At 41.7% G+C, this 26,426-nt stretch overlaps 1 protein-coding gene across 2 annotated transcripts in view; it reads right to left on the bottom strand.

The window, feature by feature from the left end:
* The window catches only part of SGCD (sarcoglycan delta), a 539,655-nt gene that overhangs the window by 134,075 nt on the left and 379,154 nt on the right, over window positions 1–26,426 (bottom strand). For both annotated transcript variants that reach the window (XM_082620414.1, XM_082620413.1), the window contains exons 4-5: window positions 8,906–8,993; window positions 1,992–2,111 (exon numbers count right to left, since the gene is read on the bottom strand). In XM_082620414.1, coding sequence (XP_082476540.1) covers window positions 1,992–2,111; window positions 8,906–8,993 — 208 coding nt within the window. The remainder of the gene's footprint in view (window positions 1–1,991; window positions 2,112–8,905; window positions 8,994–26,426) is intronic.

The raw sequence follows: 26,426 nt of genomic DNA on the forward strand, positions 1-26,426 counted from the left end.
TGTGGCCTCTCCTGTTGCGGAGCACAGGCTCCGGATACGCAGGCTCAGCGGCCATGGCTCACGGGCCCAGCCACTCCGCGGCATGTGGGATCTTCCCGGACCGGGGCACGAACCCGTGTCCCCTGCATCGGCAGGCGGACTCTCAACCACTGCACCACCAGGGAAGCCCAGTGCTGTTCTTTTATACATTTTATTGATTGGGGTTTGGTATGAAATTTTATTTTTAAAAGTTTCTGTTGCTAAGTTTTAAAAAACTGTTTGAAACTTCTGCTCTAGACAGCTCTCATTTTACAGATAGGAAAAAGCAAGACCCTGAAAGACAAAGGAATTGTTCCATCCCAGTGAGCACCTGACCAGCGGTTAGACCGCCCCTGGCTCGCTGCCTCTGTACCCGGCCCTCCCATGCCATTGAGCTCTGTCAGGATGGCCACTGCCATCTTCTGACTCTGCTGAGCCTGATGCTGGTCAGAACGATGCTGAAGTTTTGACACTGACAGAGGAAAGCATAATGGGGCCAGTAAGAGTGATAGGGGAGTCAGGGGTAAATACAGGTGGGAGAGTAGAGGGTGAGTGTGTGTGTGGGGTGTGTGTGTGTGCGTGCATGTTCACGTGTGTTATTACGTTAGGCACTCAAGATCCACTAAATATGAGAGGCTGGTGGAATATCTAGATGAAAAGGAAGACCTAGAACTTAGGGAAGATGACAGGCCTGGGGATGGAAACTTAGGAGTCATCTAGCAAGAAAGTTAGATATGAATGTGTATTATATCAGATAGAGAGACAGACAGACAGGCCAGACAAGCTGATGGACTGAGGGTGGAAGTGATGAACAGAAGGAAGACAGCACTAATAGAGAAGAAAGAAGATGCAGGGTGCAACTAATAATGTAGACAGCAAATAATAAGTTCAAGTACAAATAACATAATAATTTAAGTTAATAACATCTAGCACTTAGTGAACACTTCCTATTTTTTAGCCAACTTACTAACCACTTTCCATAGATTATTTCATTCAATCCTTCCAGTCTCAGAAGGCAGATACTTCTATTACCCCCATTTTATAGATGAGCAAAACATAGGTGTAGAGAGGTTAGCTAACTTGCTTTAGGTCACACAGCTATTAAAGGACAGAGATAGCATTAAAATTATAGCAGGTAAATTCCAGAGTCTGAGCTTTTAACTGGTCCTCATAGAGAGCAAGAGAAGGAAAAGCAGGATTAGTATTAATAGTAGCATGAGTTATTAACAGCAGCAGCACTGAATGAGTACTATTTTGTGCTCGGCGCTGTGATAACTGTGTATAACATGATCTAACACAATCTGATTGAGCCCTACGGAGAACTAGAGGAGGTAGATGTTCTTAGCCCTATCGAGCACAAAAGGAAACTGGTTCAGTGATGTTGGTAATTTGTCTAAAATCACACAGCTAGTAGGTGACAGAGCCCAATGAAAAGCTAGGTTAGCTCCAGTACCAGAACTCTTAAACCACCCTGCTAGACCATTTCGGTGTACAGCCAAATTCAATGATTCCAATAGTGGAAGCAACAGAGAAATTCCTGTTTTTACAAATAAATTCTTGGGTCCTTACAACAGAACTTCTAATTCAGTAAGTCATGCTTGGATCTGTGAACTTGAACTTTTCAGAAGTTCCCTACATGATTCTTAATTTACAACCAGGTTTAGTAATCACTACAACAACGTATACAAGTCTTGACTGCTTATTGCAGGACTGCCAACCTGTGAGGATTAGTACATTTCTTGGTATGAGCACACGTCCCCACCCGAAGCTTGATGTTGGCAGACGTGCCACAAACACTCATGATTTGAGAAACTTTTAAGGTGGGGACTGGGAGGTTCATCATCCTTGCTTTGACAGAGTAAAATTACCTTTACAGGTAATTAGCTGAAATCGCTCTTCTAGACGTCATTTAACTTTTCCTCTAAAATGTACACAGTAGCATTAAACCAGTTCAATGACTGAAGTTTACTTACCTAAAACTCTTAATCTCTCAGCTCCTACTACCACTTCATTGTTGTCTGCAGAGAAGAGCAATTTTCCAGAAACCGTCTTTACCTCGAACTTTTTGCCATAAGCTTCTACAGCTTTTGGCCCTAGAAGGGGGAGAGAGAGAATACATTAGTTCCGTTGCATTCAATTATAAAGAGCTTTTCGCAGAACATATACATCTGACAAGATTGTATTGGACTTTAATGTAAGTGGATTGGTTTTCAGAAACTAGCTGTGACAATTAGCCTCATGACTCTAGCCATATCTTGTCAATTACTTTTAATCATACTCTCTCCAGCTATGATTTTAAAAACCATTATGTCCTTCCTCCAAACTAATGCTTGAGTGAGATTTCCCTCAGCTAACCAGCAAATTACTTTCAAATACTTGTAGATTTTGGTTTGCATTTATGAAAGCACAAAATACTCACCACCTCTTGAAGGACTGGCATATCTTTGGCCAGCCCTAACTGTTGGAAAGGGCACCTTTAAATTCAGCTGAAATCTGCCTCACTCTTTCTACCCTTGACCTGCTGGCTGCATTTGACACAAGTATATGTCATTTCTTGACAGAAGAGGCTACAATATCTTGCAATTAATTGCCTTGAAAGTTACTGAATCTTTCATGATAGAATTTCATTCAATAAAAAATAAATTTTAGAGGTTTTATCATATCACAACAGATACTATTCTTGAAGATGAGGCTACAGTAGCGGCAAAAGGAAGACAAAGTCCCTGATCCCTTAGCACTTACCTGCTGATAGAGACAGACAGACATACATTTAAACATGTGTTAATAAATCAACCAGAAAACTGCAGAGAGGTTTAGGTATTATGGAAAAAGTAGAACAGGTGTGTTAGAATTCTTAAAAAAAACAAAGAACAAAAACATAGAGCTACCTAAATACCTGAAGTTCAGAAGGCTCCAAAAAGCTAGACTACAGAAATGCATCAGAATAACCTGGGGGTGTCATCATTCTCAATGATAATAGCTGAGATCAAAAAGGAATTTATCTTTTGGTCTGGAAATTCACATAGAAAAATATTTGAGGGTAGAGTCCAGAAAGCTTATATTGTTTCCAAAACTGCCCAGGAGATTCTGATACAACTGTCCCTCAGTATCTATGGGGGATTAGGTCCAGGATACCCTTCAGATATTGAAATCCATGGATGTTCAAGTCCCTTATATAAAACGGTGTGATACTCGCATATAACTTATGCATATTCTCCTGTATACTTTATTTATTTTTATAAAATTAATTAATTTATTTATTTTTGGTTGTGTTGGGTCCTTGTTGATGCACACGGGCTTTCTCTAGTTGTGGCGAGCGGGGGCTACTCTTCGGTGCGGTGTGCAGGTTTCTCATTATGGTGGCTTCTCTTGTTGCAGAGCACGGGCTCTAGGTGCTTGGGCTTCAGTAGCTGTGACACTCAGGCTCAGTAGTTGCGGCTTGCGGGCTCTAGAGTGCAGGCTCAGTAATTGTGGCACACGGGCTTAGCTGCTCTGCAGCATGTGGGATCTTCCTGGACCAGGGCTCGAACCTGTGGCCCCTGCATTGGCAGGTGGATTCTTAACCACAGCACCACCAGGGAAGCCCCTCCTGTATACTTTAAATTATCTAATTACTTATGATACCTAATACAATGTATGCTGTGTAAATAGTTGCAAATACAATATAAATACTATGTAAACAATTGCCAGCATGGCACAAATTCAAGTTTTGCTTTTTAGATCTTTCTGGAATTTTTCCCCCCAAATGTTTCTACCTGTAGTTGGTTGAATACAGGAATGTGGAACTCGTGGATATGGAGGGCCGACTGTATAGCATTTTTGTTTCCTTCTAGTTATTTTTCAAGACAGTGTCACTTATTAGTAAAAAGTAGTAGTCAAAGGGCCCTCAGTGCCTTCCAGGCAAAGATCACTAGGAACACACTTGGAGTTGAACAAGTTGGGTTTTTAACTCATTTCCGTGAGAGAGAACACACACCGTGGGGTACCACAGGGCTTCTCAATAAGAAGAAAGAATTTATTACAGGATCTGGCCTTATAATAGGTTATTTGGAGGCAGGGTTTAAGGAAGCAAGGTTTTGTTCTGGATTACTTGCTGTCAGGTACTGGGAGTAATTTTACGATTAGCATCTTAGTAAATCTTATCTAGAGTAGGGAAGACCAGAACAATGCCAAACTGTAATGGATAAACAAACAGTAGTCATTCATATTACAGGGGGATAGGGGGAAGTCTGGTGATTCCTGTGGTTTGGATAAAAGTTTCTATTTTTCATCTATGTTCAGACATGATCAGAGTTGTGTTTGCTTTTTGTTTTTTCTCCATCCTTCATGGCCACGAGTGGCCCTGCCTGGTGTTGATGTTCTGTGAAATCATTTATGTCCACACAGAACACCAATGCTTGGCTGATAGAGCCTGACCAGCCCCTGGATGTCTGGGGCCGCTTTCCTCTTTGGCAAGACTATCACACTAAGAATCAGAAGACAAAAATTATGTCCCAACTCTCTCATTTTCTGGTAATGTGACTTTGGGCAAATCATTTGATCTTTCTGAACCTCATTTTCTGCATCTGCAAAATTGTGCTACTACCATCGATTCTATCTATTGCATAGAAAGGTTAAAAGGACTGAATTATACTGTGTTTATAAAGAGAAATTCGTAGGCAGAAAAGAGTTGTGAAATGTAGGGGACTGATCTTGTGATTATCATCACCATTGGGATCATAACCATCGCCATTTTTCTAATGTAATGGTCACAACACACAACACCATCTCTGAGTGACCTTCCCTCATTTGCATCATCATGTCAATTCAGCAAAACTGATCTCTTGCCAGTACATCCACACTGGCCCTCTGACAAAAAGAAGCACACTGGGGGCTTCCCTGGTGGCGCAGTGGTTGAGGGTCCACCTGCCGATGCAGGGGACGCGGGTTCGTGCCCTGGTCCGGGAGGATCCCACATGCCGCAGAGCAGCTGGGCCCATGAGCCATGGCCGCTGAGCCTGCGCATCCGGAGCCTGTGCTCCACAATGGGAGAGGCCACAACGGTGAGAGGCCTGCGTACCGCAAAAAAAAAAAAAAAAAAAAAAAAAAAAAAAGAAGCACACTGGAAAGGCTCTTTAATGAGTGGGGGATGGAAACAGCAGACAGAGCACACATTTCCAAATGGTATGGGACCTGGACATTGTCTTCTTTGACTGCCTTCACACTGTACGTGAGAACAAGTGAAAGCAAAGCCAAGGGCTCCCTCAAGGTCACCAAGTGAGCTAATGGCAGATCTGCGTCTGGAACTGTGCCCTAGGAATTATTCCATAGCAGAAAAGGGATGTTCATTTGTCTAGAAAGGAAAAGGATGCTGGGGCAATTAGGAGAGGAACTTTTGGAGGATGAGAGGAATTAGGAAGCTGGAGACAAGGAAGAGAGAAATCCTGAAAGAAGAGACATGTACAGTGAGGGCTTGGGATTAGGTTGCTTAGGGAGGGCTAAGATGTAGCTGTCTTCTTGGTCACAACAAACCTTCAGTAAAATCTGTATTACTTGGCAATGCTTTGAGGTTGTTACCTTTTCTTTTTAGGGGGGAGACTGGAGATCAGGAGGTCTAGTGCTAATGAATGAATAAACGAATGAGTGAATGATCTCAGGATGGCCATGGGGTGAGCACAATTTGCCCACTCTGGATCTAGTCAGATATGGCGGTATGACTTGTGGACACAAATGCTTGGACTTTGCTTTCATGGACTTTGGCAATACCATGAGACACACCCCTGAGGCGTCAAGAACACTGGTCCATGTGTAAATTAAGTTTACTCTGAACTTACGAATGGTGTGTGAGATACAGGAGCGTGTACTGAAGAGACTGCAGCCATCAGAGAACATAAGACACCATTAAGTTATCTTGCTTTTCAAGGCTTCTGAGAATACAACATGGACTTTACCAGGGACGGAACCATTTGGGTATATAAAGCTCAGTAGTTGGTAGTTTTAGCCAAAAGCCCACAGAGCAACTGCTGGCTCCATGGTGCAGACGGCTTGTCCTTTTGTTGATTTCACCTGGGGCTTCCAAAGCTCCTGGGACATGAAAAAATCTTAAAAAAAAAAAAAAAACGATTCTACAAAGAAATGTAAATGGAGCTGGAGACCTGCTTTTGCTCAGGAGGTCTCCTGGTGAGCTCACTTCCTCTCTGGGATGTAAAAGATCATTATTTGTAACCTGAAACTAATCTTCAATTAATCCCTTTCTGTGCACAGTAGTGTACTGTGAAGCACCTCCTTAATTAATCTCCTCCATCAGGATGCACTGGCCATCTCCCAGTCCTGCCAATGCCATGAATCTGGGAGCTAGAAGGACCTGGGGGCCGTGCAGTCTAATTTCTTTCCTCATCTCCCTTGATCCTGGGGCCTTTCCCCACTCTGCCTAGATGTTGTATAAGACTTCTACAACTTTCCTCCTTGCAGGTCAGAGGGTTCTCTGTTTGGACCTACTACTGAGATGATACTAAATCAGCAGCAGCATGAGTCAGGTATGCCTGTGTCACCTGGCCTGGGAACTTAACCATCATTTAAAACATTGTTTCCTGTGAAAAGATTACCTGAATTGCTAACACTGGAATTTCTTCTGGGCTTTTGAGACATGATCATTTGGTAATAAGCAGGAGAACCCTTGAATCCTCAGGCCTGCCATAGCAAAGCCAGCCACTTAGGCAAAATGATTTGCTGTCAGGTAGGTCCACCGCTAAGTGTAACGGGCCTTAGGATATTTTCTCCTGGAACTGCTCTGTGCTTTCCACCATGTGCATCAATGTAAAAGGAGAACCCTGAAGGGAAACTTTAGGGGTGATCGTGCATGGGTGTATGTACTGGGAATTCTATTTGAACATATGTACTATCCTCTCTAGAAGGCATCTTGAAAGGCTGCTGCCGGCTGGTGTTAGGATGGTTTTCTGCCCATCTCATTTAATATTAGCTACCTTGTGCCTTACTTTAAGAGGTAGGGATGGAGTCTCAGCTCCAGCGGCCTGCCCTGGTCAGGGGAGGCAGAAAGAAGAAGGGGAAACAGAGAGGCAGGAGAGAGGAGAGAACAACAGAAGAGGAAAAGGAGAGAGAGAAAGAGGGAAGAGGCGAGAGAGAAGGGGGAGGCAGAGGGAGACAAAGGGAGATGGAGAGAGGGGGAAGGAAGAGGGGGTGAAGGAGAAAAGGGGGAGTCGGAAGACAGAAGCAAAAGGAGGAGGTGGGGAGGGAAGGGAGGGAGAAGGAGGGGGAGAGAAAGACTCTTTTCCTAAGTAACAGTCATTCGTCTGGTTCCAGCTTTATCAAAACAAAATCTCTCAAGTCAGCCAAATCTCCCACTGCAAATAAATGGCAAATGATCAAATGATCAGGCTAAATAAGTCCCTTTTGAACGCGGGAATCTGGGAGCTGGAGGTCGGATTTATTTCCCTCCTGGAGGCAATTTTCACACACACTGCTTAAATCATTGCTTACTGAAGCTGTTTATTTAATTATTTAGCATCGCGACTGAGGGCCACATGTTAGAGCAGCGAGGCCGCTGAGCTGGGCGCGTGCTGGAAGAGCAATTTTATGGATTACGGGCTCTGCCACAGCCGTTCCCCCAGTGAGAGCCAGTCCAGGTCACCCACTGGCTGTGGCTCTCCAGACATACACATCTGGTGGCGGGAGAGTGAGGCTCTTTCTGCAGCAAGACTCTGGGCACAAAGGCACCTGCCTCCCCGTGGCATTTGGATTAGTGGGGCTCCAGATGTTTTAGTCCCAGTAATGTTTCAGGACATTTGGGCAACTGGCTTCTCGAAACATCCATCTGTATACATTTCTTTCAGCCCTGAAGCCAAACAAATGGCATCCTCTGTCTGCAAGTGTAACAATGCCGTTCAGACATAGCCCCCCTTTCCCCTTCTGCTGTGGAGGTGCATAACAGCTCCTATTTACCGCTGCTCATAACCTACAGAGGGGGCGCTGGTCATACCACCCAGCATGTTACCGCGACCATGAGGCCCATGTTCATCATTACAGTCATTATGGTGAATAACCAATCCTTGTTTAACTTTCAGGACTGTGCAGCTTAAACCCCACTGGGTGTTTTCCACGGCTGTTAGCAGCAGATTTGCCCTATGAAAAGGAACTACACAAACATATTCAGTTGGGGTACATCTGCATCTCACAGTTGAGCTAGGTTCAAAGTCAGCACGTACGGCAAATATGGCATGGGTTCAAACTATCATCACAAATCCCTTTTACAACCCATAAAGTATGATGTGCATGGTTCTGTGTATACTGTGCTGTCTTCCAGTTAATACAACGCAGCCAGCTTTTCCTCTGGCACTGGAGCAGAGAGCTTTCCCGTGGCTGAGCACCAGCTGAAGCAGCTGGTGTTTAGGGGCCATGCTACGTGAAAAATAGTTTATTCTTCTTCCCCACCCCCTAAACGAGTATCACCAGATTTGCATAAGTTAAACGTGTGTGTGGGATGAGACTCTGCCCTTGAGTAGCATCAGGGAACACATGCTTTGTTCTCTTTTCCGACACTGTAAGATGTGCGAGCAGACTTCCCTTCTTTAGATACATCACATGGTGTTTCATTCAACCTTCCATTGTATGTTTTTTTTTGTTTGTTTTTTTTTTTGCGGTACACGGGCCCCTCACTGCTGTGGCCTCTCCCATTGCAGAGCACAGGCTCCGGACGCACAGGCCCACCAGCCATGGCTCACGGGCCCAGCTGCTCTGCGGCACGTGGGATCCTCCCGGACCGGGGCACGAACCCATGTCCCCTGCATCGGCAGGCGGACTCCCAACCACTGCGCCACCAGGAAAGCCCCCATTGTATGTTTTTTGAGTGCTTACCCTGGACCAGACACTGCTAAGTTCTTTCTTTTCTTACCTGTTATCAGCTGAGTTAGGACTTTAGTCTGTTCGTTGAGGATGTTCACTGTAACGTTTCTGGCAGATTTGAAGTACAGGGCATTCCCCTGTAATAAGAAAATTAGAGAAACATATGAAAATGGCAGCAGATTTTTTTTTCATTATAGGTTATTACAAGATATTGAGTATAGTTCTCTGTGCTATACAGTAGGTCCTACTGTTTATATATTTTATATATGGTGGGAGCAGATTTCTAAACAAAACTGTAATCCCCACTTTCCATGGGGCTGAGCTGATCTTAGCCAAGTTCTAATTGATGTATCTTTCTTTGAAAATTCTAAATGTTTAATGATCCCCACATACATGATAATTAATTGGCATTCAATCAGAATGGATTTTCCCCAAAGAGACATACAGATAGACAGACACACTCCAAAGCGATTTCACACACACACACACACACATACACACACAAGTTTGTTGAATCAAAGAAAACAAGGACACAGAGCCCTTTAGATCTTACTGTAGATGTTAGTTAGCTCTGGTACATAGAATGATCAGGAGTGAATGATAATCTCCTACTCTCACCCTTTCTAGTTCACAATTTCTCCAAAGAACTATGCACAGTTCTTAGTGGAGAGGAAAATGCTTGTGGAAAACACTCCAGGTTTCCCCCTCCAGCAGGTCCACTGGCTGTGACGATCCAGAGAACTTCTGCCACATCTGGGCAACCACTGATTCACTGTGCCCCTTGCCCACCCACCCCGTAGCTTGAAATTAAAATTTTGCCTAATGAATAAAGGTTTTTTTGTTCTGTTTTGTTTTTTTGTTTATTACTTGGATCAGGGAAGAAGAAATACATTGAATCTAATATTGACACAGGTTTTGTTTTTTTTTTTCCCATCCATTAGGAAACAGATATTAACCTAAAAGAGTTTCTTTGCCATTGCTTCTGGCAGGGCTTAACTGTGCTACTTCAAACTTACAAACAATTCAAGCAATGTGAGAATTCAGAACCTGGAACCTGCCTAGGAGGATATAGGTGTCTAGAAGTTAAAGCACTAACTCTTCATATGTTGAGCAACCTGGCACTGCAGAGAGAGGGGTGACCCGGAATCAGACAACTGGATAAACTCCATGGCCACTGACCAGTGTGCGACCTTGAGCAAACCACTTAATCATTCTGTGGTTCATTCTCTGCAACATCGATATCAGCAGCAGCTCAGGGCTAACATAACTGAGCCCTCTCTATGAGCCATGCACACAGTAGAAGCCCTGGAGTCAAGCTACCTAGTTTCCAAGCTCCACTCTACCACCTCCCAGTTGGGTGGCTTTGGGCAAATAACTTAAGTGTTGTAAGCCTCAGTTTCTTGATATGTGATGTTGCACATATTATTATTAAATTATTAAAAGACACATCTTATTAAAATTATTAAATTCTCTATGTAATGAACTGTGTTCCAGGCACACAGTTAAGTCCTCTGTAGTTGGTAGGGTTAGGGGAGGGGGCAGACAGGGCAGGTTAGTGACAGAGGCAGGAGGAGGGGGAGGGGGAAAGAGAGGAAGAGGAGGGGGAGGGGGAAAGGAGGGAGGAGGAAAAGGATGACCTTTCTTTGTATTACCTAATCCTTATAACCCATCTGTGAACTAAGTCAGAGGTATCCTCTACATCCAATATTCTGTTTCCAGATTTCAAAGGATCTCCCTTTAGTGGCCGGTTCACTATTATCTTTCAAATCCCAGTATCTTCAAACGTATCTGCCTGCCCTTAATATTCACAAAATTCTATTGAGGACAAAAAAAAAAATCTCTACAGCTTTGATCAAGGTTTGTAGCAAGAGATAAAATAAAGCCAGCCATTCCTTTTTATTGCTAGGCCAAAATATTAACATATAGCATTAATTGGTCTATGATGCTTAACACGCTGGGAAACAGTCTTTGCTACATGAGGGTTTAAACAAAGAGCCTCATTCTAGCCTGGGACACCTTGCTATAACCCTCCCATATACAGTACCTGGTACAGAAAGATCACCAGGAAAAAAGCACAAACCACCAGTTAACAAACTCTGACTCAGCTGGGTCAGTGCCATTTTATTTGGCTCTCTGGCTCGCTTTACTGAGGTTAAACCAGGAAACAGCAGCCAAGTGAAGCATCCCTGTGGTCTCTGTGGTATCAGAACCAGCAGGGGAAACACTTTATGAGGAGAAGCTAAATTCTGCTCTCTCAGCTGCTTCTTTTTCCTGTCTCCCTCCCACTCACCACTGCAGCCTCTGGGCCTGGGGAGGTTAATTTCTGTCACAGGACAGCCTGCTCTGGGACCAGTGACTTTCACTAAATGACTTCAAGGCAACCATCCAAGGACAAGGGGCTTATGGGGAACCCAAGGGAGGCTCAGCCCCGCCTGGCAGAAAGGAAGGAGTCTGGCAAACCCGAGGGTGTTTGATGATGATTATCAGAGCTCTGGACTGGAGCAAGTCAGTCTGTGGCCAATCAGCTCAGATTCTCCTGGACACAGGGTGAGGCTGCTTGGGACATGAGGAAGGGGGACACACACCATTTCTCCCACTTTGGGAGATCAGGACACTCCACATCAGGACTCTCCCCAAACAACTAAAGCATGCAGCATTTGGATGGAGAAGAACCCCCATTGTATCTGTTTCTCTAGAGCAGAACAGAATCACACATTTTCTTGATGACGCAAGACCACTGCAGTGAACATTATTTATCCCACAATGCTTTCCAGGGACTACTGTATGCATGTGGCTATTTGAACACTAAATGGCTCCATCATGCTGACATTTTAAAATTAGCATATCTGATTTTTTGAAATGTATTATTTGTTCTCATATGAAGGCAGTCCATATAAACATCAACTACAAAGCTTATATTGAAGAGCAGTGGTTCATACCTCTCACCACCTTGAAAGCAAGAGCTTTCAACTTGCCAGGATTCTCCTTCTGGTACTTCCCTCCCCATGGCCCAAAATATACTTCTGTGCTATCTCTTATCTATCGACTTTAGACGTTATCCACTGAATTTCTCCAATGGTATGGACTCTTCCATGCAATTTTGGTCAAATCAGTATTAAGAATCTACATTATTATGATTATGCATAATATTGTCCACAGCTGAGCAAAGTCATGTTCTTTGATTATAGTTCCTTTTTCTTTCTTGTACACATTTTTTTTTCTTTTTGTAGAGTCAATAAATGCTTCATTTAAAAAAATGCTTTATTTTCTACTTTTGTTTTTTTCCTCCCAATGTTGAATCCTTTTTCTTTAGGTTCTATATTCTGGGAAATAACCTCAGCTTTAAGTTCCAATATTTCTGATTTTTTTAAAAAAAATTTTCTACAGTACTTGTAATTTTCAAGAGCTTTTTCTTATTCTTTGAAACTTCATTTTATACCATCCCTTCTATGTTTGACTGACACATTATCCTCTCCTAGACAAAATAAAAATACTCTTTGGAAGCTCTGGGTTTCTGGAAGAGTAAACCTTGCCATAAGGAATTGGGGAACTGGCTAATTCAATGGAAAACCTCCAAATGTCAGTATCTGTGGGCAGTCAGTACCTGTGGGCTAGTTTCATCAAAGAGGAATTCTCTAAACTCCTAAACTCTCTAAACTCTTTCTGACATTTCATTGTTAGTGCAAAGAAATGCAACAGATTTCTGTATGTTAATCTTGTATCCTGCTACGATGCTAAATTCGTTTATCAGTTCTAGTAGTTTTTGTGTGGAGTCTTTAGGGTTTTCTATATATAGTATCACATCATCTGCATATAATAACAATTTTACATTTTATTTTTTATTTTTATTTTTTTAACATCTTTATTGGAATATAATTGCTTTATAATGGTGTGTTAGTTTCTGCTGTATAACAAAGTGAATCAGCTATACGTATACATATATCCCCATATCTACTCCCTCTTGCGTCTCCCTCCCACGCTCCCTATCCCATCCCTCTAGGTGGTCACAAAGCAACAAGCTGATCTCCCTGTGCTATGCGGCTGCTTCCCACTAGCTATCTATTTTACATTTGGTAGTGTATATATGTCAATTCTACTCTCTCACTTTGTCCCAGCTTACTCTTCCCCCTCCCTGTGTCCTCAAGTCCATTCTCTACATCTGCGTCTTTATTCCTGTCCTGCCCTTAGGTTCTTCAGAACCATTTTTTTTTTTTTTTTAGATTCTATATATACGTGTTAGCATACGGTATTTGTTTTTCTCTTTCTGACACTTCACTCTGTATGACAGACTCTAGGTCCATCCACCTCACTGCAAATAAAATGAATACGTTTTGTTTTTCTTGCCTGACTGCTGGGTCTAGGACTTGCAATACTGTGCTGAATAGAAGCAGTGGGAGTGGGCATCCTTATCATGTTCCAGATTTTGGCATGAAGGCTTTCAGCTTTTCACCACTGAGTATTATGTTGGCTGTGGGTTTGTCATAAATAGCTTTTATTATGTTGAGATACGTTCCCTCTATACCCACTTTGGTAAGAGTTTTTATCATGAGTGAATACTGAATTTTGTCAAATGCTTTTCCTGTACCTATTGAGATGATTAGGTGATTTTTGTCTTTTCATTTGTTGATGTAATGTGTCACATTAATTGATTTGCATAGGTTGAACTATCCTTGTGACCCTGGGATGAATCCAACTTGATTGTGCCGTATGATCTTTTTTATGTGATGTTGGATTTGGTTGCTAATACTTTGTTGAGAATTTTTGCATCTATTGGGTTGGCCGAAACGTTCATTCAGGTTTTTCCATAACATTCTATGGAATAATCTGAATGAACGTTTCGGCCGACCCAATATATTCATGAAAGATATTTGCCTGTGATTTTCTTTTTTGTAGTGTCTTTGTCTGGTTTTGATATCAGGGTGATGGCTTCACAGAATGACTTTGGGAGTGCTTCCTCTTCTTCAATCTTTTGGAAGAGTTTGAGAAGGACTGGTGTAAGTTCTTCCCCAGTGAAGCCATCTGGTCCTGGACTTTTGTTTTCAGGGAGTTTTTCTGTTTTTGTTTTTAATGACAAATTCTATTTCACTTCTAGTGATCAGTCTGTTCAAATTACCTCTTTCTTCTTTGTTTAGCTTCGGTGGACTGTATGTTTCTAGGAACTTGCCCATTTCTTCTAGGTTGTCAAATTTGTTGGCATGAAATTGATCATAGTATTCTCTTACAGGTTTTTGTTGTTGCTGTCGTATTTCTGTGTTATTAGTTATTTCTCCTCTTTCATTTCCTATTTTGTTTATTTGGGTCCTCTCTCTTTTCTTCTTGGTGAGGCTGGCCAGAGGTTTATTGATTTTGTTTACCCTCTCAAAAAAATCAGCTCTTGGTTTTATTGATTTTTTTCTATTTTTTAAAATCTCTATTTTATTTACTTTCTCTTTGATCTTTATCATTTCCTTCCTTCTACTGACTTTAGGTTTTGTTTGCTCTTCTTTTTTTTAGTTCTTTTAGGTGGTTGGTTAGGTTGTTGGGAGATTTTTCTTGCTTTTGGAGGAAGGCCTGTATCACTATGAACTTCCCTCCTAGTACTGCTTTTGCTGCAACAGATTTTTGTTTGGTTGTGTTTTTATTGTCATTTGCCTCAAGGTTTTTAATTTCCTCTTTGATTTCATCATTGACCCACTGGTTTTTCAGTAGCATGTTGTTTAGTCTCTAAATAATCTTTATTTTTTCCTCATTTCTTTTTCTATGGTGGATTTCTACTTTCATGCCACTGTGGTCAGAAAAGATGCTTGAAATAATTTCTCTCCTCTTAAATTTTTTGAGGCTTGTTTTTTTTCCTAGTATGTGATCTATAGTAGAGAACGTTCCATGTGCATTTGAAAAGAATATGTATAGTGGGGTGGGGGTTTTTTTTATATAATGTCCTGAAAATATCAATTAAGTCTAACTGTTTCATTGTGTCATTTAGAATCTCTGTTGCCTTACTGATTTTCTGTCTAGAACATCTCTCCATAGATGTGAGTGGGCTGTTAAAGTCTCCTACTATTTTTGTGTTCCCGTCCATTTCTCCCTTCATGCTTGTTAGTATTTGTTTTATGTATTTAGGTGCTCCTATAGTGGGTGCTATATGTCAATGACTGTAATATCCTATTCTCATATTGATCCTTTTATCATTATATAGCATCCTTCTTTATCTTTCTTTATGGTCTTTGTTTTAAAGTCTATTTTGTCTGATATGAGTATCGTTACTCCCGCTTTCTTGTCATTTCCATTTGCATGAAATATCTTTTTTCATCCCTTCACTTTCAATCTACGTGTGTCCTTTGCCCTAAAGTGGGTCTCTTGTAGACAGAATATTATTATCCAATCTGCCACTTTATGTCTTTTGATTGGAGCATCTAGTCCATTGACATTTAATGTAATTATTGATAGGTATGTGTTTATTGCCATTTTGAACCCAGTTTTCCAGTTGATTTTGTATTTCTTCTCTGTTCCTTTCTTTTTGTTTTTGTTTTTCCTTTTGTGGTTTGATGGTTTTCTTCTGTATTATACTTGAGTTCTCTTCTTTCTAGTTTTTGTGAATCTGTTGTATGTTTTTGATTTGTAGTTACCCTGTTTTGTTTTTCAAGTATGTTAACCCATTATTATATTTACTTGTTTTAGACTGATAGTAATATAGGCTCAAACACATTTTTTAAAAATCTACATTTTCTTACTACCCTCCCCAGCACTTTATGATTTTTATTACCTCTTTAACAACTTCATGTTTATCCTTTTGCTGTTCATTGTAATCATCACTTTCACACACAAAAATTTTTTTAAAATCTATGTACTGGCTCATTTAAGTGAGTTGCCATTTTCTCTCTCCTACAGATTTTTGCCTCCTTTCTATTTAGAGAAGGCTTTTCAATACTTCTGGATGGTTTAACTTTCTAGATAACAATCCACCTATCTTCTGCTAGGCTGGGAAGAGGTACTTCCTAGCTGGGTCAACTGGGGATGGGATCTGGGTATATATGCTGAGTTTAACTGGTCTTTATGCAGATCTTCCAACCAGTCCTTTTTGTCAGCCTCACTCCAGAGTGCATCATGACTGTTGTTGGCCCTAGGCACTGTGCCTCAAGTGCTCTGTGGATAAGTAACCCTGTTCCATTCATTCTGGACAGTGGCTCTCAATTCATCAGGGACATCTATTTCCAGAGCCTTTCCAGGGCTCTGTTTCATGGATCCTCTCTCACTCTACTTATTTATTTATTTTGCTTCCTTCACTGCACATTTGTAGATTCCAGCTCTGCCAGGTCAGCCCCCTCTCATCGACACACTTTCCATCAGCCCTTTCCATCATTTTTTCTCTTTCTCTATGACCATGTAAGTTTATTCCTTTTCAGTTTTGTTTTCCATTTACTGTCTTTTTGAATGGGGTTTCTGAATGAAGCAGACTTATCATTTTTCACTGCCATCAATCTGTCTATTTCTAGAGCCACCTCTTACTTCTGCCATCCTAAGTGAAAAAGCAGGTTAAACTTATGTGTAAGTCAAGAGCAAATAGTGTCTGGTCCAGGACCCGAGAGCTTCTCTTAAGCATTTTGTATATACTGAGTGTCTAGAACATGTTATATACTGTCCTTGGCCCTGGAGAATAAGAAAGTTATGACCTTTGTGTTGGAGTAGCTCCTTGCTCAGCAGGAGACTGAGTCAATGGAAAATAACCATGACAACAATGCAATATTCCTTCCATCAAGATCTATGCTCTCCCGGTATGAAGGGCACAGATTTTAATATTTGCTTTTGATGCCAGCCCCATCAACACAGCCTGTTCTGAAGTTACTTATCTTCATATATTTTCTTTGCCCTCTGAGGAGCTAAGAGTTTGATCTGGGAATGCAGATAAAGAGAGAAAACCCCAAGACAGCACATAAACAACTTCCACATTCAGGGAAGGCTTTCAACTCTCAGTGGGAATGAAGCTCAGAGAAGGAAGGGATCAGCAGGGCTGGAATCCTGAGCCATCTTGCCCGAGGAGAATTTCGCTGGCTTCTGCCTTATCCTCCTAACAAAAAGGCACAGCAGTTCACAATAGCACAGTATCCACCTAATGCTGACTGAGAACACAGGGGAGCCTGGCCTGTGGAGTAACAGTTCAGAGTGTGAGCTTTGGAGTCAGATTTGGGCTTGAATCATAACTCTACTTTTAGTAACTGTGTGGTGTTGGGTAAACCATTTATACTCTTTGAGCCTTACTTTCTATATTTACAAAATGAAGGTAAAGGCTACCTAACGGTGTTGATATGAGGATTAAAAAAGACAGTATATGTCAAGGGCCTAGCACAGTGGCTATCAAAATGCTACATAAACTATAACAAGGAAACAGACAAAACCTATAGTAGGAAGGCTTCTTGGAAAACAACTGATTCTAGGACAGGGGCAAGAAATATGAAAGATGTGCCTGGAACATCTTGCAGTGCCAGAAAGGAATGAAGTGCTCAAAAACAAATAAAAAAAAACAAACAGAAAAACACGCCACTTGGGCTTCCCTGGTGGCTCAGTGGTTGAGAGTCCGCCTGCCGATGCAGGGGACACAGGTTTGTGCCCCGGTCCCGGAAGATCCCACATGCCGCGGAAGCGGCTGGGCCCGTGAGCCATGGCCGCTGAGCCTGCGCGTCCAGAGCCTGTGCTCCGCAACGGGAGAGGCCACAACAGTGAGAGGCCCGCGTACCGCAAAAACAAACAAACAAAAAAAACACGCCACAATTATGGGGGAGCATGTCAAAGGGACACAGGAGACAAACTTAAAGAGCTCCCAATGGCCAAGCTGGAAAAATGTGAACAACAAAATAAATATTGTAGCACTGAATTATAACCCAAGACATAAAATAAATACCCATGAGTCCATTCTGATACACATAAATGATTAAATAGATAAATGGAACAGAAAAAAACAAATCTCCTATGTAGAAGAATTCCAAACAATTTTCGTAGTTAATTCTCTACTCCTTAAAGATGGATTGCACATAGTGACTTCCTTTTAAAGAATACAGCATGAAATAGGAAATAGGAACATCACAGTGGAGAAATCTGACAAACACCCCTTCAGCCAGGTGATGAAGGTCAACATTAATAGTGATAAGTCATGTTGATTGTATGCACCCTTGAAAAATGTGGAGAGGGACTCTTTACCTCTGTGGTCTTCCTCTTAAAAACCCATTACCCCCATCTAATTATGAGAAAAACATCAGACAAATCTTAATTGAGGGTCATTTTGCAAAACACCTGACCAGTACTCCTCAAAATGGTAAGGGCATCAAAACCAAGGAGAGTCTGAGAAACTGTCACAGCCAAGTAGAACCCAAAGAAACATGACAAATAAACATAATGTGGTATCCTGGATGAGATCCTTGGATATTAAAAGGACATTACATAAAAACTAAGAAAAATCTGAAAAAAGGATATATTTTAGTTAGTAATAATGTGTCAGTATTGGTTCATTAACTGTGACAAAAGTACCATACCAATGTTCTATACTAGTAATAGAGGAGTCTGGCTACGAGATATACAAGAATGCTCTGCATGATCTTTACAACTTGTCTGTATATTTAAACCTTTCAAAAAAAATTTTTAGTGTTTTTTTTGAAAGCTATATTAGGCTGCCAAATTCCAAGATCTAGAACTTTAGGAAGAGACCTCAGAAAGGCACTCATCTCTGCGAAGGCAGGAAGCTTAATACATCATGGACATGTGATTTCACTCGGGTGGATCATGTTACTAGAAAATTCTCCCCTAAACAAATTTATTTCCATGGGATTTTATCTTTAGGAATACTAAAATAAACAAGAGTGCAAGGGCCTCTCACAGCCAGTTCTCTATGCAGGGATCTTTATACGCTATCATTCTCCCCGGGTCAGCTTACAGAAAACAGGGTAATCAGAAGTCGCCAGCGGCTGTAGTGATCAATGTTCACTAAATAATATTATTCTTTTTTTTAGTTGAAGTATAGTTGATTTACAATGCTGTGTTAATTTCTGCTGCACAGCAAAGTGATACAGTTATACATACACATACATTCTTTTTTATATTCTTTTCCATTATGGTTTATCACAAGACATTGAATATAGTTCCCTGTGCTATACAGTAGGACCTTACTGTTTATCCATTCTATATATATCAGTTTGCATCTGCTAACCCTAAACCTCCAATCCTTCCCTCCCCACTGCCCCCTTGGTAACCACAAGTCTGTTCTCTATGTCTGTAAGTCTACTTCTAATACTAACTCTTGATATGACTAGAAAAATCAAACCGACACAAACTTGTATTTGTCATTAAAATCATCCCAAAAGGTAGTTTGTAAGTTTATCCTCAGCAAGCATCAAATGTCTCCATTACCATTATTATTTTAAATAGGATGCTTTAGTTGTCTCTGAATTGATCCTTTTAAAAACATGACAAAGGGCTTCCCTGGTGGCACAGTGGTTAAGAATCCGCCCGCCAATGCAGGGGACACGGGTTCGAGCCCTGGTCCGGGAAGATCCTACATGCCGCAGAGCAACTAAACCCATGCGCCACAACTAAGACCTGACACAGCCAAATAAATAAATACATACATACATACATACATAAATACATAAATAAATAAATATTTTAAAAAAATCTGGAAGGGGACTGCCAGCTTTCCTAGTGTCTGGCACATTCCTGGCACACTCACTAGGCTTTCAATCAATATTTGCTGAATAACTGAATACTCAGATCAAATTAAGAGTCAACTGAGAGAGTTGTCAACAAAAGAAGTAAATAAATGAAGGCTGACATCAACTCTCAAAGAGAGTTTTCAAAAGGCAAGCCATTAAGCATGGCTGATGTGATAGTGTAAACACAGGAAGCTGAGAGTGCTGGGAGGAGGCAGTATAGACCTGTAGTCAACAAATACTTGTTCACCACCTACTGATTGCAAGGAACCGTAGGCGATACAAATGAGAGTTGAGATGCTGAGACTTCACACGACAGGGAGAAGCAGGGGCACACATCGTTATCCCCAATTCTTGCTGACCTAAAGGTTAAATTAAGCCCATTCCCCAGGCTTGTAGCAACCATCTGGCATGTGGTATGGAATATGTCCTCTTTCAACTGCCATTTGTTCATTCCATTAACATTTTAAAGGTATCTTCTAGGCATAAAGCACTGTGCTATGTACTGAGCAGGTAGCCTCTGCTCTCCTGGAGCTTACAACCCCTAGCAGGGAGGATGGACATGAAGTTAAGAGTTCCGTAAAAGATTATATAATTGCGATTACAACGAGTACAATGAACAGGAAGTAGAAGTTGAAATGAGTACACGTGCAAGGAAAACCTATCCTAATCTGGACAGTCAACAAAGGCCTTCCTAAGGGAGAGGCATTTTGGCTGAGATCATAGGGGTGAATGGAAATTAACTAAAACAGAGGAGAAAGAACTTTTCAGACAGTGACAGACATGTATACCGGCCCTGAGGCAGGGGGGAGCTTGGTATATTTAAGGGACAGAGAGAAAGGAAAATGTAGATGGAGCGTAAAGATCAACGGGGAGAGGGAAAACATGTCCCCCAAGTCTGCCATCAGCTTTGCTAACTCAGCCCATGCTGTCCTCTGATAAATGGGAATGTTTGACTTTGATGTAAGAAAACTCATTTGTTTCTCCTTAAGGATGGTTCCTTGGGGTTTCATAAAGAAATCCTTTCCTGCCTTAGTTCTTTTTTCATATTCTCTTCTACTCACATTTGAGTTTCACTTCTCATACTAAGTCTTCACTGCCATTGGAATCTACTTTTGTATACAGTTTAGGTGGGAATACAAATGGAAGTCATTTTCCTTAACGCTCTCTACCAAGAGATTGTTATTTTCCCTGCCAATATGTGGTGCCACCACCATCCTATATTACTCTCCAAATATACATGAGTCTGTGTCAGAGCCTTCTAGTCTGTTCTACCATCTGTCTGTTCTGGCATCAATACTATATTCGTCTATTTCTATGGTCTATGGTACATCTAAATATCTGATAGATCCGTCTTCCTTCTTTGCTCTTAGATGCCATTTAAACGATACTGGACTTTCTCCAGAAGTGGGAAGTCATCAAAGGGTTTTAAGCAGGGCAGAAACTGGAGTTGATTTTCATGTAAACATGGTCACTCTGGCTACCTTGTGAGGACTGACAAGAAAGAGGCAACGCTTGATGGGAGAAACCAGGTGAGAAACTACTGCTGTCATCCAGGTGAGAAAGGATGGCAGCTAGAACTGGAGTGGGAGTAGGGAAGATGAGCAGAAAGGTTCAACATATGTATTTTAGAATTGGTGACTGATTGGGGTTGGTAATGAGGAAGGGAAGAGTCCAGGATGGCTCTTATGTTTCTTGGCAACTGGAGAGGTTGTAGGCCATTTACTGAGACAGAGAACAGTGGGGGAGAGGGAGAATATTTGAGGGGAGAGTCTGGTAGGAGGGAGGTTGGGGACTTCAGAATTCAGCTTGGGACATGGTAAGTGTGAATTGCTTCAGAGTCTGATACATTGAGGTGCAGAGTTGGCATTTCTTTCCACCCTACATCCTATCTTTTAAGTTCCACTGCACATCCACAATGAATACTAAAAGCTCCTTTAGAAAAATGTTCATAAGCTCTCTCAGCTGACAAAACTTACACAGAAATCTGTGCATTTTCATGTTGATTCTTTCTGGCAGCTTAAATTTTGCTTTCTACTTTCTCTAGAAATCATCATTGGGGATCCTGTGAGAGGGAGACATATAATGCAATCGTTAACTTAAAGGTAACATCTCAAGTTAAATTGCTCACAGTTTGAAGGTTACAAAGAATTGAACAAAACTTCTCAGGAAGAGAAAAGTCAGTGGTTTTTCTGGTCTGTGTGTATGGGTATGTGTGTGGGTGTGTCCAAAGGCTGGTGGAGGGGAGGGCTTCTAATTACATATACAATAAACAAGTCAGCAGGAGACATAAAATTATGAATTAATTTAATTTGCTACTCGAAGTTCCTGAAATGTAGCTATCTCCATAGGAGAAAAGAAAATGCTGATACATTTTCCTCTTTGGGGGTAAGGTCAGATCTGAGGGTTAATTGGGATACCTTGGCTAAGAATGACTTCTTCCACATTCAAACCAAAGACCCCAAAGGGACATATTGTAACCTGGACCCAATTCTGAGGGAGTATAGCTATTGCAGAGATTGCTTTGGGGATGCGTAAAGGGGCAGATGTTTTATACCTGTTTGGCTGAGGAAGCCAAGGTCAGAGCTCAACTGGTTAACCTTTTATGCACCCAACACAGGGCTAGAAATTGTAACGGCAATGTAAGAGGTAATCCAGAGCCTTTGCTGTATTTGGAAAGATAACATTAAGATTCAAGTAAGAATCCAAAACCAATATGACATCAGAGACAGACTGTGAAGGGTCACCTGACAATGTCCAATGCACTCTCCTAACATTATCTCAGGTGACAATTTCATCTTCACAGTACATAACACGATGCTAGCTTCAGTAACTGACTGACCTCCTTTCTGGTATTTCCTAGCATTCTGCAGAAAAATTTTCCATAATAGATGAGTAGCCATTCTTCAAAATAAAATAAAAACCTGCACCAAAAAGGTTCTGTGGGGGGGAAAAAACTCAGGAAATTCAACATTACTTCCTCTACCTTTTAGCTGCAGAGTACTAGTTAGTCTATCATCAGCTCTAAGAAGTCCCACATCAACATAATCTGCTTACTGTTGTGTACCTAGGAGTTCTAAAGTCTACTTAAAATCTACTTAATCCTATAATTTTATTTTTCTTAAACTACATGTTGACAGAAAACATGGGAGGACCCATGTGGGGAAACGGTACGTTACTGGTTGCTTTAAAAACATATGTTATGGGCTTCCCTGGTGGCGCAGTGGTTGAGAGTCCACCTGCTGATGCAGGGGACACGGGTTCGTGCCCCAGTCCGGGAGGATCCCACATGCGGTGGAGTGGCTGGGCCCGTGAGCCATGGCCGCTGAGCCTGCAAGTCCGGAGCCTGTGCTCCGCAACAGGAGAGGCCACAGCAGTGAGAGGCCCGCGTACCAACGTATGTTATGACTTAGATATCTCTCGCTTTATCTCTGTAAAAACCATCAAAGGGCTTCTTAGCAGAGAAGCTGACACATGATAGACTCTCAATAATGCCTGCTGGATTGGTTAATGTTTATAGTCCTAGTGAGCAGGTGTTATGGCCACTTTATAGATGAGAAGACAGGCCAGGTGTGGGGCATGACTTGCCCAGGCTTGCATGTGGTAAATGGCAGAAAGAGAGAACTCTGGGCTGTAGACTTGAGCACTTTCCCCCTGTTCTATTGCTGTGGGAGGTGTAGCCTAAGCAGAAAGTGTAAGAGTTGTAATTAAAGAAAGTCTTCAGTACTGGCTGGCATAGTTAGGGCAATCTTCATGGAGGGGAAGGGAGCCATGACCAGGGTTCTGAGAAAGCCAATAAATACAAAGATCCCGCAGTGCAAGGAAGCAGCTCCATCTTTGCCACAAGAGGTCAAGCTGATTCCAATACAACAGCATTAAAACCCAACAAGCACCAAGGTTAGGGTAAGCTTTTCTCATGGAAGTTTGTTTTTCCTAACACAGAAAGCAACAGGTAAAAACTCTTCCACTCCTGTTCTTTGCTACAGAAACTTTGGAGGCCAAACTTGCCTGGCTTTTGGTCATATTTGCAAACAGGTCTCTTCCATGCGTGGTGTCCTTGCAGTGGCCCAAGAGCATCCCCAGACCTAGGAGCACAAGTCTGGCTTTGTGACACAGACGTAGAGAATAGACTTGAGGACACGGGGAGGGGGAAGGGGAAGCTGGGACGAAGTGAGAGAGTGACATGGACATATATACACTACCAAATGTAAAACAGATAGCTAGTGGAAAGCAGCCGCATAGCACAGGGAGATCAGCTCGGTGTTTTGTGACCACCTAGAGGGGTGGGATAGGGAGGGTGGGAGGAAGACACAAGAAGGAGGAGATATGGGGATATATGTATATGTATAGCTGATTCACTTTTTATAAAGCAGAAACTAACACACCATTGTAAAGCAATTATACTCCAATAAAGATGTTAAAAAACAAAAAACAAAGAAAAAACAAGTCCAGCTTTGTGGCTGTCCCCACACATTCCTTAGCTCTGTTTGTATGTTCCTCCCTCCATCAATGGGGCCTTTTGCTTTGGATCTTGACCTTTCACAGAACAGTGCGTGGCCTGCTAAGGAGGCAAAAAGCATCTCTGAGGAACAGTCTGGGTAAAGATGATGTGAGTCCTGCAGAGAGAAACGAGCGCAAGGGGGACTGGCGTCGCTGACATGGATAGAAAGCCAGTTGCTGCTTACGCCCAGTTTATGTAGTAGGAGAGTTGCAATGTGATTTGTGTTGGAAGATATATGCCCAGCCCAATGCTAATGGACTCGACGGAGGCTTTGCCTCTTAACAAATCAGTCCCAGTGACATAGAAACAATCCAACCACCTCTAGACTCCTAACCCTGGGTCACTCGAACCTTTCCTTGTGCTGTGCTATTGTGGTTGTGTCTGGCTTTGGGGCTACACAGCCCTCGGCTGAGACCTAGCTTTGACATTTCTGAGCTAGGAGCCCTAGACCACACAGCCTGGGTTTTCTCAAATGGAAAAATGGGGCTAATTACGTAAAAAATGGGGATAATAACAGTAGCTCCCTTACAGAGCTGGAAGCATTAACTAAAATAGCACAGGTAAAGAATTTAGCATCATGCTTGTACCTTTAAACATATATATATTTAAAAGGGTATTAGAGGTCACTGATGTTGATGGCTGATGAGCTCTGTCAGCCCCAACATACTGGCAGAGTTATGAGGACGTGAAACATTTCTGCTTGTCCATGGTGGTTAACAGCCTAATTTTAGGAAGATGAGCTGACCATGGCTCTTCTATTCACTAGTGGGGTGAACGCAAGTGTGCAACTTAACCTCTCTGTGTCTGAGTCGCCTCACCTATAAAGTGGAGGGAGAAAAGTACCCACCTCATAGGTTGCTGTGACTAGTAAAATAACATATGCAAGACATACAGCACAGTGCCTAGTAAACAGTAAGAACTCAACATGTAGAAACAGTGAGGACAAAAAGAGTGTCCTGCGTAGCATTTGTGTCTAGGTAGAGTAGGTGACTCTCTGGAGTGATTAAGGAGGCACAGAAGGCACCTAGACCACAAAAGGGGTCTGAAGGACCCATGGTTGAGACTGCTCCTACCATGTAAGCCTGCCTCACCAGCTGCCACGGAGAACTAGGCTAGTGGAGAATGGAGACAGGGTAGGTAACTGTTGATTCAAAGGGAGAACATGAATACTAATTCCATATGGGATCTGAGACCAGGTCCACCTGGACGGGTAATTCATCAAGGGTAGGCAGAAAAGGAAAGGGAGTATTAAAACAAAATATTTCATACTTGAGGCACTGTTTGCACTTTGTATTCATCTAATTATCAGATTTACAGAAGGGTTAAGCAGTAATAATCCCCAGGTCACATGGAACCTGACTTAGAACCCAGGCTCGTAATCTAGACGCAGTGTTGGGACCTTCACGTCATGCTCCCTGAGTCCTTACAGCTCTTAAGAAGGGGCAGATAATATGTGATTTTAATTTTCTTGCTCAAAAAAAAAAAAAAAGAAAGAAAGAAAGAAAGAAATGAGCATGTGTTATTTTCACAACCATATAAAAATCATGAATATACAATATGTTCATAATCAGGAATACCATGAATATAAAATATAAAAATGTATTGTTGGGAATGAAGGTTGGTGCAGCAACTATGGAAAATAGTTTGTCAGCCCCTCAGTAAGTGAAACATAGAATTACCATATCATCCAGCAATTCTACTCCTTGGTATAGACCCAAAAACACTGAAAACAGATGTTAAAGAAAACAAACAAACAAAAACTTTACACAAATGTTCATGGTAGCACTGTTTACAATAACCAAAGGGTGGAAACAACCCAGATGCCCAGCAACAGATAAATGGATAAAAAAATGTGGTATATATATATATATATATATTCTTTTTGAATTTTATTTTTTTTTTACAGCAGGTTCTTATTAGTTATCCATTTTATACATATTAGTGTATATATGTCAATCCCTATCTCTCAATTCATCACACCACCACCTCCCTCCCCTGCCACTTTCCCCCCTTGGTATCCATACATTTGTTCTCTACATCTGTGTCTCTATTTCTGCCCTGCAAACTGGTTCCTCTGTACCATTTAAAATGAGGTATATTTATATAATGAAATATCTTTCAGCCATGAAAAGGAATGGAATGCTGATACATGCCACAACATGGATGAACCCTGAAAACATTATACTAAGTAAAAGAAGCCAGACATAAAAGGCCACATGCTTTATGATTCCATTTATGTGAAACATCCAGAATAGGCACATCACAGAATAGGTACAGAAAGCAGATTAGTGGTTGCCAGGAGGTGGGGGAGAGGGTACCGGGGAGTGACTGCTTAATGGATTCAGGATTTTTGTTTGGGGTAATATAAAAAGATTGTGACCTAGATGGCCTATGGT

Source organism: Mesoplodon mirus (genome assembly GCF_964341445.2).
Source record: "Mesoplodon mirus genome assembly, chromosome: 5".
Taxonomy (NCBI): domain Eukaryota; kingdom Metazoa; phylum Chordata; class Mammalia; order Artiodactyla; family Ziphiidae; genus Mesoplodon; species Mesoplodon mirus.